The 13,016-nt window shown below is 50.1% G+C and overlaps 1 protein-coding gene across 1 annotated transcript in view; it reads left to right on the top strand.

Annotated features, from left to right (window-relative positions):
* LOC118793723 (diacylglycerol kinase theta) overlaps positions 1–13,016 on the top strand; it is a 41,201-nt gene that overhangs the window by 6,482 nt on the left and 21,703 nt on the right. Inside the window, exon 2 of the mRNA XM_036551978.1 lies at positions 4,195–4,274. Coding sequence (XP_036407871.1) covers positions 4,195–4,274 — 80 coding nt within the window. The remainder of the gene's footprint in view (positions 1–4,194; positions 4,275–13,016) is intronic.

Here is a 13,016-nt window from a genome sequence, read left to right as displayed (position 1 = left end):
CCAATGGAGTCATCAAGATTCAGAATAGTCACTTTCCCAAAAGGCAGGTTTGCAAATGGTACATGTGAACCAACTGTGTTCTTGTTGCCTGACCGCAACAATAGGTCAAGAGGACCCTGCAGATGACATCCAATCAGGAAACGGGGTACATGACCAAAGTTCTCAAAACATGCTGCTTTTTGTGGTGTTGCATATGTAGCATAAAACCACGACCTCCGGCAGGCTATGTTTAGCGTGGTGCAGTGCTCTAATTGTCCTTCGGCCTTATCTAGGCCACATTGATGTGGTCTGTTACTGGTGACCACCATGATATTTCAGTCTTTACAGGAACTCGTTAGTATTTCTCCAGTTCCTCAGAACCTGCAGAACTGGAGTTAAGAAAGATGGGAACAGTGCAGCTAAAACTGTTATACAAGTGGTGTCAGATGCATCCAGGTGTAATAGCATTGGGAGAGAGAGAACTTGTGTGGGAAATAATTTCATATTAATGTCGATCTATAATGTGAATCTAATGTGAGCCCACCATTTCCTAAAAAGTAGAAGCAAACCATCTAGTAGAAGGAAGAGTAAATGTATGGGTGTTGAAGTTTGTGAGGACCTTGGGTGTGAGTGAATGTAGGGGTATATGAATATGGATCCTTACTGTGAATGAGTAAATGTAGGCATGCGAGAATCTGGAAAATTGATGAATGAGTGTATGTGTGCATATAGGAATGTACAGTAGTAGTGAATGAATGTCAGTTTGTTAGAATATGGAGCATTAGTGATTGAATGAATGTGAGCATGTGACAATACAGAGTTTTAATGAGTGAGTGAATGTTATTGTATAAAATTACGTGGCGTTGATGAGTCAGTGAATGTAAGCGCGTGGGTGTTTGTGAGAATGTGTGGTATTCGTGTGTGCGTGTGAATGTGTGGGTGTGCGACAATCTGGAGTATCAGTGAGTGAGTGAGCGTGTGTCAGGATGTGAGTTGGGAGTGAGGACGTGAACGTTGTCCAGAGCGCCGAGCGTTCTCGGAGCGCATGGCACTGGATGCCCGAGTGTTCGCGGAGCGCGCAGCCGCCACGTCGGGCATGTGAGTGACGACTCTGGTGTTACCGGGCAGAGTGAGGGAGAGCCGCCGTTGTGTAATCCGCTGCAGCAAAGTCGTGATTGACTCCTCTGGTCGGCATGGCAACAGCAAGTCCACTGGAAGGAGGGGATTGGATGCCAGAGCTAGAGGGAGAAAGAGAGGGAGAGAGAGAGCAACAGAGAGCAGCTGAGAGCCTTTCAAACATCTACAAACAGACTCATGCATGGTTACACACATTACTGGGCTTTTGCTAGGATGTTGACAAAATTTCTGTGTAACACGCCTAACTTTTTGTCCAAGCAAATCTAAACCAGCTGATTTAAGAACACCATTAATTAACATGATTATCCTCGGTAGGGAAATGATTATGCCCCCTGTCACATAAGGCCAATATTGACTGCTGGTGCATTAGTATGCCACTGACTGTCTACGTGATGCTGGCATTTGGGATGAGTGCCCGCCCTCAGCCGGTTTGCCTAGTGGAGGTCCGTGATGGAAAGCTCGCTTCATTGCGGACTTTAAGGGCCACCTCGGGCTGTCCTCAGACGGACTAGCCTCACTTGACCTTTCCGTTACTGTTTAGCTTGAACGCCTCGTTGGAATCCTGAAAAACGTTAGCGCTTGGAAGCGGATCCTTACTGGAAAGGCGCACCGAGTACACAGTCAGGGGTCCTCACAGGGCCTGTTTGCGAGCGCTCGGAGCGCATCCAAACACTCGGAGCTGCATTTTCTCTCAAACGCCCTGGGAGGCTTTTAAACTTCTGAAACGAGCAAATAAGGCTGCGGTGACCATTTCAGCTATTCAAATAATTTGCGAAGAAACGGGAAAATGGAACTGCACACTTTTCAAATGCTGAAAATTTCAAAATAACCAATGTGGCTGACCACGAGTCGGCTACCTTAGAGGGGAAGACCGAAAGGGCCATCGCTTTCAAATAATTGATTCTGAAAAGTGGAAAAACAAAACTGTGTGTGGTGTGAAGAACAGTGGTGATAGCAGAACTGCTGAACTCGTACGTCGGTACATGTCTACTGGCCAGGAAACCGCGGTGACGCTGGTCGTACAGACCTCCGTGCGTTTCACACCCCGGGAATGCTCACCTGCCGTTTGCGTCAGAAGCTGCTCAAGAGGTTGGGGAGGGGAAAGGTGCTGCGCTGAGAGCCCTCAGACCCCCTCGCGCCTGCGGTTTTGTAGGGGTGCGGAGGCGCGATGCTGATGGAAAGATTCTCTCCGCGGCCCACGACACTCTGCCATCAGCAGCGGGGGCCAGAGATACCACTTCCTGCCACTGCTGACGAGATGAAACCACTCGCCTGTTCCTGCAGTTTGACAAAAGACGCTCCACTGATCTCATTGGCGTAAATAGGCGCAAAAAAGCATAATTCATGCTGCTGGTGAGAGGTCAAAACGTAAAACTTCCCTCACTGGTGTGAACGCACTAAACCAGGCCAAACTGAATGGGCAAAACATTCGAACTGGCCTGGGGTTTCGGCTGGTGTAAAGAAACGCCACTCCTGCACAAGAGAGCAATGCTGCCTTAATACAGTATCTTAGAAAGCTATAACTCTTGGGGTTCAAGCAATATATCAAAATTGGAGCTGCACTGTGGCTGGTTTGCACTGGATTGTGGGCGGCTAACTCGCCTCAGCGCTCCCGCATGGTTATAGGGGGTGTCGTGAAGATGTAATGCAAGTATGGTTAGCCAGTCCAGAAAGGGTGGGGGGGGGGGGGGAGGAATGAGGGCAAATAAAAACAAAACAAAAAACACTAAAAACGATACTATAACTTGTTAGTTTTTGGTAAAATGTGCTGCCCAACGTAGAAATGTGTGAGGATATTTTAGGAAGGTTAAGCCGTTGCGCTGTTGTTGTTGAATTGCTGAGTTTCTTGTCGTGTTTTAGCACAGTGACAGGCAGTTTACTCTTGCCCGGTGTGAGAGCGGAGTGTGCTGAGCATTGAGCGCCTACCTGAAAGGCGAGAACCAAGGGAGGCTCGCTGTACGCACCGAGGCGCCTGCGAGATGAGCATAGTTGGAGGCAGCACTCTGGAAAACCCATCAGTAGTTCAGCTTGGGATTTCCATTCTGTGAAAAAGTCAGCAAGCTTTTGAGCAGGAACCTCAGGGAGAGTGTTCGGTTGGACATGCCTTATGAGGCTGATACAAAATGATTTGTACGTCCAACCAGACACTTTTCCTTGGTTTTATCTTCTCACAGAGCAAATGTGACTTTTTAAAGAGGATTGCTTACTAAAAGGTGTCTGACCATAGGTCCATTTAAAGGGTTTTGGGGAATATCTCTGAATAGCATATTGTCGTATTTTCTCTGTACAAAAATGCATTGAGTAGTGCAAGTAGGAGGAGTGAGAGACGCGGCTGTAAATTGAAAAGAGCAGAGCCGCCGTACTCTTCTCAGCTCAATGAACCTGTGGATTAGACGACCTGGGTCAATACCTTTGGGTTGCCGTCAGTCATCTCAGGACCATTCCGTTGAACTTTACCCTGCAGGCATCAGGTTAAGCCATTCTCTTGACTGAGGATAATGCTGTTTAAATGCGTCATGTTATGTAATGCCAGTCTGTCTCTTTGCACAGCTGTGTCGGTGTGAGTTAGGCTGGTGATGTAGCTACAGGGCGCTGTTTGTCACCGAGTGCCAGTGGAACTGTTTTTATCTTATTTTTGATATGGCAGGCCATGCAAGCGGATGTGGCTCCTATCTAGCGTGTAGTAGGATATAGACAAATCTTTTCTAGCTGCTGTGTCAGCTGATATCTGACGACGATGGAGGAAATTTCGCAAAATGTCAGATGTTTACCTCCTTCCAGAGTTCACTTCCTGCGGACCACACCCCTTCAGTTGACTTCATTGCCCTCTTCCTTCATCCCTCTCTCCCCTCCTTCATTTACTCCACCCAACCCCCCCGTTACTCCATCTTCCTCTCCCATCCCCCGTTTCTCCATGCCCCCCTCCCCCTCTTGTTACTCCATCTCCCTTCCCTCGCTCATTTACCTCCTCCGTGTGGCACCAGCCCGTATGTACAGTACATGAGTGCACTGTACACGTGCACATACTGTAAAGTTTGCAGTAACTGCAGTGTCTTTTGTCTGTCTCCCCCTCTACAGTGTGTAACTTCATGTCCCATGAGAAGTGTCTGAAGCACGTCAAGACCGTGTGCTCCTGCATGGCGCCGACGCTGGTGCGGGTGAGTCGCTCCGCTGCCACGACACCGACGCTCAGCGATTGACAGACTGACGGTTTACTGATTGACGGCTCCCGCTGTGACCGTGACCAGACGCCGGAGGCCTCCTGGGCCCAGCCGCCCGAGTAATGTTCTCACGGTGTCTCTGTGACGTTTGCATTGCTAGGCGTAACAGCTTGTGACCGCTTTTAGTCCTTAACGTAGCCTCTTGGTAGATTCTTAACTGCTGCCTTTAATCTCCTGCCGTTAGTCTCAAGATGAGGTAGTGGAGTGCAGACAAGGCATTCAGAGCACAGTGGAGAGAGAGAGCCGGAGCCAGAAAGCGCTGTGAATGTCCTGGGGTACTAGGAACACCTGTTCAAAAACAAGTCTGCATTGTCCACTGGTAGAAAACCCACTGAAGTTCACCTATGTTAGGTTTGCACATCATTCCGCAAACGACTGCCGCAGAGCCTTGATTTTCTGCCTGCCATAGGTGTAAAAGTTCGGCCAAACCCCGACGGTCCGACTGCTGCATCCACAGTTTTGCTGCTTTCAGACAGCCTGCCCCTTGAAACCTGGCCCTTCTCTTCTAAGGAGGGCGAAGCCAGACCCCCAAACCCTTATAGGACGGGTGAATTGGCCAGCTATAAGAAGGGTCGCAGAAACCCCCCCCCCCCCCCCCCCATCAGCCAGCCCCTGCCCAGCCAGAAAGCTAAGCGTAAGAACACAGTGCCAGAACAAAATCCACTCCAGCTGCTGCCGGAACCGTAGGGTAACCAGCGCTCAAATGGAAGAACGACACAGCCAGTCTGCACCCGTCGGCCACATGAAGAAGCACTGCTTGAGTCCCACTGTCGTCCTCCTCTCAGTATTACAACTAGCTGGAGTTGGTCGTGCTACTGTGTGCTGGAAGGTTGTGTGAGTTGCATGTGTGTGCGTGCACGCGTGCGTGTACCTGTGTGTGTGTCTTGTTCATGAGGTCTGGCATGCCCCCCCCCCCCCCCCCCCACCACTTTACACAATGCTGAGCTGACCTTCGATGCTCCTCTTACTGCTTGCTCCCATGAAAAGCAATTTGATTATGTGATCACGGCCCTCCGAACCACAGCTGTCCCCAGATAGGGACGCTGGGTGCGACTCAGTATACCGTCAATATTGACATGAAGGGCGGAATTTAAGAGGTGTTGGCGGTCGGCAGAGGTTTAAGCTGGAGACTCTTTACTATAGAGTGAAGAACCGAATCAAGCCATCCACTAAAAAATAAGGGCTGAGGTGTCTAGAACACATGGATTTGCATATTTAGGTTTGTGTTTACATATGTTTATTTGTCTGTGTTTTGAGCGGGTTAAACGATTTTTACCAATACAAGATCATGATCAGATTTGGCTCTAGGCTTATTTTTCTCCAGTCTCTGTTCAATTGTAGAGAGGCACACAGAAACAAATACACAGGACTGCGTAAAGTCCATCCACCGCAAGCTTAGAATTCCTGGAATTTAACACTGAACAGGATAAAGAAAGCAGCCAGTATGTTTGCCTGAACAAATGCAAATTTATATAGCACAAAGAGCATGGTGCATATCTGTATAGCAGTGTGATATCAGCAGGAAAACGTTCACGCATGCTAATGCTGGCACTTTCGTGGGCCCGTGACAACGCAAATGCAAAGTCTTTACAAACGTCAGTAGGAAACAGTGTATTGAGCTGTGATGTTTTAAAAGAGCAGCTTTTAACTATAATAATGTTGCAGGTATGAACTAAAGTGGAAAGCAATCATTCACTGTCACTTCTTATTAGATATATTTATAATTGAAGTTGATGGAAAGAGAGACATAGGCATAAAGAAATAGGCTAAACTCATTTAGAGACAAAACTTTGACTTTAACTTTTTGCAGTTAATACGGGACAAGGAAGCCATAGCTGTAATGACAGATGCTTGGAAATGACAAACTGCAGTCTGTAGTTGTGGATGGACTGTTGCATTGTAGGTACACCAGATGAGTTTCCACTTCCTAGGATGAATGTGGACACTGCATTTTATAATGGGCTGTATATTATTTTTTACTGTATGATGAATGCTTCTCTGCCTGAGGAATTTTTTTTCTTCCTTTTTTCTTTGGGGACAAAAAAAAAATCGACTGACCGCTAAGGTGACGAGCAACCCGCAGAGCATCGCGACTCTGCCGGTCCCTGGTCTGAGCGCTTGCTGCTCAGCGATGTGGCTAATTTGGCACGGAATGCCTGGCTGTTTGCGCGCACTGAAACAGCCTTTGTGTGAGTTAAACAGCCAGCCGTGCCCCTGCCTGCAGGTCCTTTCATTCGTCTTCCACCGCTGCTGCCCTGCACTAGATCACCCGGCACTGTAATGAGGGCCGTTGCACGAGAACAACAGAAATGTAGGCCGTAAAAAGTATATCCACTATTTACTTATTTATTTATGTCAAAACCATAAAGGCCATGCAATCTGCTCGGTAATGAATCTCCGTGGTCTGCCCCGGCAGAGCGGACCGTTCGCAGGCTGCTGAGAGTGCCAGGCGGTGGTAGGAGTGACGGCACAGCCTGGAGATATTTTCCCTCTGAGTAACACGGAAAAACGCACTCGTGTGTGTTTAAAGGGCACCTGGGGCGTTGCACAACAAAAATTTAATAGCGGTTTACCTCAGGATTAGCATTTAACAAGTGTATCTCATTCCGCGTAATGGCGGTGCTTTATTGGAGCTTTTGAAATCATTCTGTAGTTCTCTGGAAAAAGTGAATAACTTTTTCAAGTGGACCCCAGGGAGTGTGTGCATTTAGACGTAATGAGACTGCAGCAAGTACATGGCCCTTAGAAGACTGAGTTGTAAGTACTTTGTATGCCTAACCAAGCCCCTTCCCTAGGTTACATTTTATACACAGAACATAGCTTGGTGAATTTGTAAAAGTATTTGGAACAATGAGAGCTTGATGCACTGCCTTGCCCTGTAAACAAGTTTCTCTGCTCCATGAGCTCCAGACCCAAAGCTGCTAGTGCAAATTTCCCATGAGCACCTGGGGCTTACGAGTGGCATCTGCTGTCAGGCCTGAGGTAAACGAGAGGAAGCCGGCGGGGCACATGATTACAGTAACACCCAATAAAGATGTCAGCTGAGGGCCGCCGGTTTACAGTGCTCTGTCTTTCTCGCCACGGGCATCCTCACAGCAGCTGTCTGAGAGTGGAGAGTTAGTGGGTGCTTTCTTAAGGCCAAGCGAATACCGCCACCCCCACCCCCCACCCCCCCTTCGTCCTCAGCCACACAATGCTTTGTGCAAGGGTCTCCCAGGGACCAAGGGTCTGCTGTGATGTCTCAATCGGGGCAAGTCTCCCAGGGACTGACGGTCTGCTGTGATGTCATAAGTGGGGAAGGTCTCCCAGCAACTGAGGGTCTTCTGTGATGTCATAGCCAGGGATGGACCATTGGACATGAGGACCAGCCCACTGCTCTTTTTCTGAGGGGGTGGAGGGGGCAACAGATGAGGACCCAAGTCCAGTGTAATGGGCCTGTACCACTGGTGGTACTGCAGTAACGACACAGCAAAAGACCTGTGGAGGAAATAGTGGGACACGTGACAGACGTGTGTGAAATCTGATAAAAAATGCAGCCCCTTCCACCTTACCTCAGGAGGACAGTGAGGGACGGACCTCACGACTGCTTGCTGTGACGTAACAGCTAAGAGTGCGGACCAGGCAGACCATGGTCCAGACAGAGACAGACGTGGGCGAGAAGTTGCGAAACGTGAATTCCTGCAAATTCCTGCTGGCTGCCCTTTCTAAATATAAGCCATATTTATAAAAAAAAAACTGCTCGGTTTGTTTACCTTGTACGAGTGACTGAGTCATTCGCAGAAACTCCCTGCCATTAACCTTTGAGTAAGCTTCTTCCCCACCAGCATGTGTGGACCTCTCTTGGTCCTACAGTAGCATTGCTCGAGGTACAGTAGAAAAAGGAGCGGATCTTTGCTGCAGCATGTCTTTCCTTTTTCCTGGTCGAGGTGACCTCTGACAGCGCTACGCTCTGCCCCTGTCTAAAAGGTTTCTGATGTTTGCAGCCGGTGTAAGTCAGGAGAGCGTGGTGATGGCACTGGGGGGGTCAAAGCAGTGCCCCCAGCGAGATCCCTCTGGCCTCAAGGTAGTGGAGACTCAGCCATCACTCTAAGCCAGTAAGGATTTAATATGGAACCCTGGAGAAAATGTGCTGGTGGATGCAGAAAGCAACACCCCTTACAAGGCAGATGTATAAGCACTTCATATGTGTAACTAAATGGTTTTCCCTGGGGTTTTTTTCTCTCAAGACAACCTTAGTTGCCATTTCAGAGAGGCCAGTTAATTTTGAGGACCACGAGAGAATGAGAAGGGGGTGAGGGGGAGGGGGAGAAAACGCAGAGGCAAAGAGGGGGAAGGAAAGGGGGAGGAAAAGAGAGAGAGGTGAGAAGGCAAGAGTCAAGGGGGGTAGAGGAGGAGAGAGAGGCAGGAAATAGGGTCTTTTCCTGTAGGATGCTTCCAGCCCGCCGTGGGAAGGTCTGCTGGGGGGAGCAGGAGCTGGACAGGAAGTGTCCCCTCTCTTAACAGGAAGCAGTGGCGTGGTGAGGGGGAGGGGAGGCTGGGGCTGCCGCTCAAGGTCACGCCCTATGCAGAGCGAGAGGAAGAAGGGGTCGTCTCCCAGAGATATGGCTGCCATGGAAACTAGAACTGTAAGCCTCTGTTTTAAAAAAAAAAAAACCTTACATGGGTTATTTTCACAACTAGTCAGATGTTATATTATATACCACAGCACTTTTTTGTGCATTTGCGCCAACGATCTTCTCATTATGTCTATGAACTCAAACGGGTGCTTACGATTTGCCCGTACACCATGAAATTTCAGATGTTCAGGAGGTCATTAGGGTTCAGTGAGTCCATAGCCTTCAGTCTGATTGCAATAAGAAGGGCTCCTTTTTTTTTATTACCGGTTCACAGCTTTTAAACCTGACCGCACCGTATCAGGCCAGCACGTCCACCTGGAGCGAAGCTGCATTCTCTGCGATCAGATACGCGAGGACACCCATCCCCTGTGACTGAACTCTCACCTTCGCCCCGCTTCTCCACTGGCCAGCACGTTCTGTTCCCTCCCGATGTCTGTCGCGTCCTTTCGCTACGGCCCCTTGCGTGGAACGAGCGGCCCCGGTAGCCCCCCCCAAGCCTGCCTGGGAATAGTGTGGCTTTGGCCTCTGCTGCTGTCAGGCCTCTGTTTTGCTTCAGCTGTCTAGGAGGTTCACTCATTATTACACGGCGGCTCGTTCCTGGAAGATGCCGGGCGTTCGTCACAGGGAGTTCTCATCTGTCTCCCCTTGACAAGTACAGTACAGTATGCTCAGCGGCCCCCAGGACCTAGTAGTTATTTTCTTTATTTATTGCTAGTTTACTGCCGGCTCGAGCTGTCACTGGGGTTTACGGCGTGTAAGTAACTGGCAGGTGAGAGATGTTCCCCGCCACGGGTGGTCCTGTTGATCCGAAAAAGGAAGCGAGGATTCTGCTTGGCGGTGAGGGACATGGTGCACCGAAACTCGGTGTTCTGCCAAACGTTCGGATCGGTTCGGTTCTGTCCTCGCCGCACACCGGAAGGGAGCGGAGCGGAGTGAGGAGGAGGAGGAGGAGGAGGAGGAGGAACGCTGACAGAAAAGGCCGAGGCTGAGGGGAAAGCCTTCTCGGAGGCTCTGCTTCCCTCGGGTTCACCCACCGCCCCCTAGTGGGGGTCTGGTGGAAACAACGCCGTGGATCCTCCCACCCTGCTGCTCTGTAGTGCAGTTGGCAAGGCGGCGAGTGACCCAACTCGCAGAGCCATGATCGAGGTAACTCCCTATTTGGCCGGGACCTCAGCCTGGTCCGCATACTGCAGACAACCCAGTCTCTGGTCTCACTTGGGAATGTCTTGGTGCTTGTCCCTGTGCTTTGACAATGACAATGGCAATGGTTTTGACGGCGCGTGCTCACTGTTTGGATAGCTCGGGATGGGAGAAACGAGGTGTGGAGAAGCATCCCGTTGTAGGTCAGTTTCAGATTACCCAGAATCCCCTGCCTCACACCAACCTGTATTTTGGAATCTCCTTGAAAAGCGCACCTTAAAAGCCACATCTGTGTCACGGCCACCAAATGTCAGCCTCCATCATGGCTCCAGCAAAAGCGTGTGTTGAGGAAAGGCGCTGAAGTCTCGCCAATTGAGCTGCTGTGAACAATTAACAAGTCGTTAATCTAAATCGATGGGCGCTTGTTAGGCGGCACTACATAAACTCAATGCACTCCCCTCGCTTTGGCTCGGGACAGCTCTCTGGGGTCCCCTGCCGCTCTGTCATTAACGCACACGCCAGTGCCGCAGAAGGTAGTGCGGTTCCAGAACTCGCACTGCGTGTTACTGGACTCCCAGCATAGATGCGGGATTTTAGCTGTCGTTGGTGAAGCTTGGTTATGTGACAACCGTGTGGGCAACAGTCAACTGTAACCCATGGGGGGCCCCTCTAATTAAAGTGCTAGTCAGACAGGTTCCTCTTCTGCTGTCTGTACTGTCAACTTTGTGTGGCATCAACATGTTTGACTTTCAACCTTTAGAAATACACATTCATCTAATTTAGGATTGATTGCCATATTATATAATGAAGAGACATAGAATATTCTAGAAGTTAGGGTGATTTTTTTCAAAGCAGCACATTAACTGTGTTAACACGTGCAGGTCAGTTAATATGCTCCGTGTGAGCAGAGGGGATTTGGCTGGGAGCTTGCGTCAGCCTCTGGGTCTGTTTTAAACCCCGCCCTCCCTTGAGCGAACGTTTCAGGGCCGAGGAGTAAACGCTGAGCGTGACGTCCCCCCATTGTGACATCACTGTCGGGAGCGTTCTAGAACGCGTGCTGAGCAGTCAGAGAGGGGGCAGAGGGGCTGGCGAGCCGGGACACGCCCCAGCGGCAGGACGTGACTCGGCAGTGCGAACGCCGCCTGCTCCTGCTATCACGCAGGTGAATCACCTCCCCCGCCCTCCCTTTTCCTCCGCTGGCCGCCGTTTCGCAACGGGTCTCCGGTCACCACGCCTAGCGCTCGCTTTTATCGGCCCCCTCATCGCTTCCGCCCCGGCCCCGCCTGCGTCCGCGGCGGAGACAGAAAGAAGCCACCTGGTCTCCCTCAGCCGAGTCTTTCGCCGCCACTCCCAGCAGAGAATGGCAGCCCCTCTCCCCAAAGAAGCTGAAACAGTTCCGAGGGGCTTTTTTATCCATGCCAGGACTCCCACCGCGGCCATGTCCCGGTTCGCCGGGCCGCGGTGGGAGTCCTGGCATGGATAAAAAACCGGCTCCGCGGCTACGAAGTGCGGCTTGTGCCGCCTCCAGGGCAGGGTTAATTAACAGGCAGGAGGCATAGATGGAGGGAGCGATCCGACGCCAGAGTCCCCATGGAGCCGCAGAATGGAGGAGGAGGTGCACCGTAGGCACAGCTGCGCTTTATTCAACTGAGAGAGATGCTCTCATACAACAGCCATGCATGCTGTAAGGAAGGGCCACAGCTTTATGGATAAGGCTTTATGCAGATTGTTCCAGTGGAGGGGCGCTGTGAGCGGCAGTGAGGCCACATGTCCATGGTTTGCGCCATGTGCACAAGCCACAAGCAAGTAAACCCTTTGGAGCTTAAATCTTGCCATAGCTCACTCCTGGCAGCAAAATCCAAGCTTAGCTACATCATGTTCTTAGTACTCATAATCTTTTATTTATTTATTTCTTATACAAAGATGTACGTGGTTAGAGATTTTTAATAGCTCGGGACTTGATTAACAAAACGCTACTAAATCTTCGAATGGCGTTCAAGAAATACAGTGCATTTCAGCAAGGCTGGGTCGACATGTCATTGTGAATCAGACATTGAATGATAATACTTTGAACGGAAATTATGGAGATATTTGGGATAGTGAAAAAACCTCGTGATAAAAACAAATAGCTTGATATGTGTGATTGTTCATGTCTGAGACCTCACCCTGGGTGTGTGCTCAACCGAGCGCGCTGTGGTCCAAAGACAGTGCAGGCAGGTTTCCGACAGCACATGGAACCAACATGCTGCCTTTACAGTCCACCACTAACTGAGATGAATCTGAATCAGGATCTGGAAAAATAAAAGCAGGGAAAGGTGTTTGGTTTGGCATAGCAGACACGCATTAAGCACATTAAGGGCCCTCGTAATGCTGATACGTGTCTGCTTGTCTGGTCCAACGCATTCGGGGGGGCAGCTTCCTTAGAATGGATCACACTGCTTCCCGCCTCGTTCCAGATGAAGGCCAGGACTCAATAGCAGGAGGTGGGGGGGTATTTTAAGCACAGGCTCGCCCTTACCTCAGGTGGAGGGGTGTCTGCCTCCCCCCCATCCCACGTCCCTGTAAGGAAGGAAGCCACTGATCTCTCGCCTCGGCTTCCACTTATTCAGTCTTCTCGGACACAGGAACCTCGGCCAGCACTCGGAAATGCCAAATCCAGACCCCAGAGCAGGAACAGATATTTTGGGAGGAAGGGTATTGTTGTCTGTTGGGGGGGGGGCGGAGGGGGGGGGGTTTGCATCATCCGTTTGCGGGACATGGAGACATAAGGTTTGCTTTAACCTACTTTCAGAAGTGCTGTGCAGAAAAACTGAATTTAAACAAATTCAGAGAAAGCATCATCTGTTTTCAGAAACAGGGGCAGCAATCCAGGCTAAAAATAGACAAGCTCATAATGTAATAATGACTGTATGGTTTAGAATAA

This window comes from Megalops cyprinoides, chromosome 18 (assembly GCF_013368585.1).
Source record: "Megalops cyprinoides isolate fMegCyp1 chromosome 18, fMegCyp1.pri, whole genome shotgun sequence".
Lineage (NCBI taxonomy): Eukaryota > Metazoa > Chordata > Actinopteri > Elopiformes > Megalopidae > Megalops > Megalops cyprinoides.
This window is presented reverse-complemented; position numbering and strand designations above follow the sequence as displayed.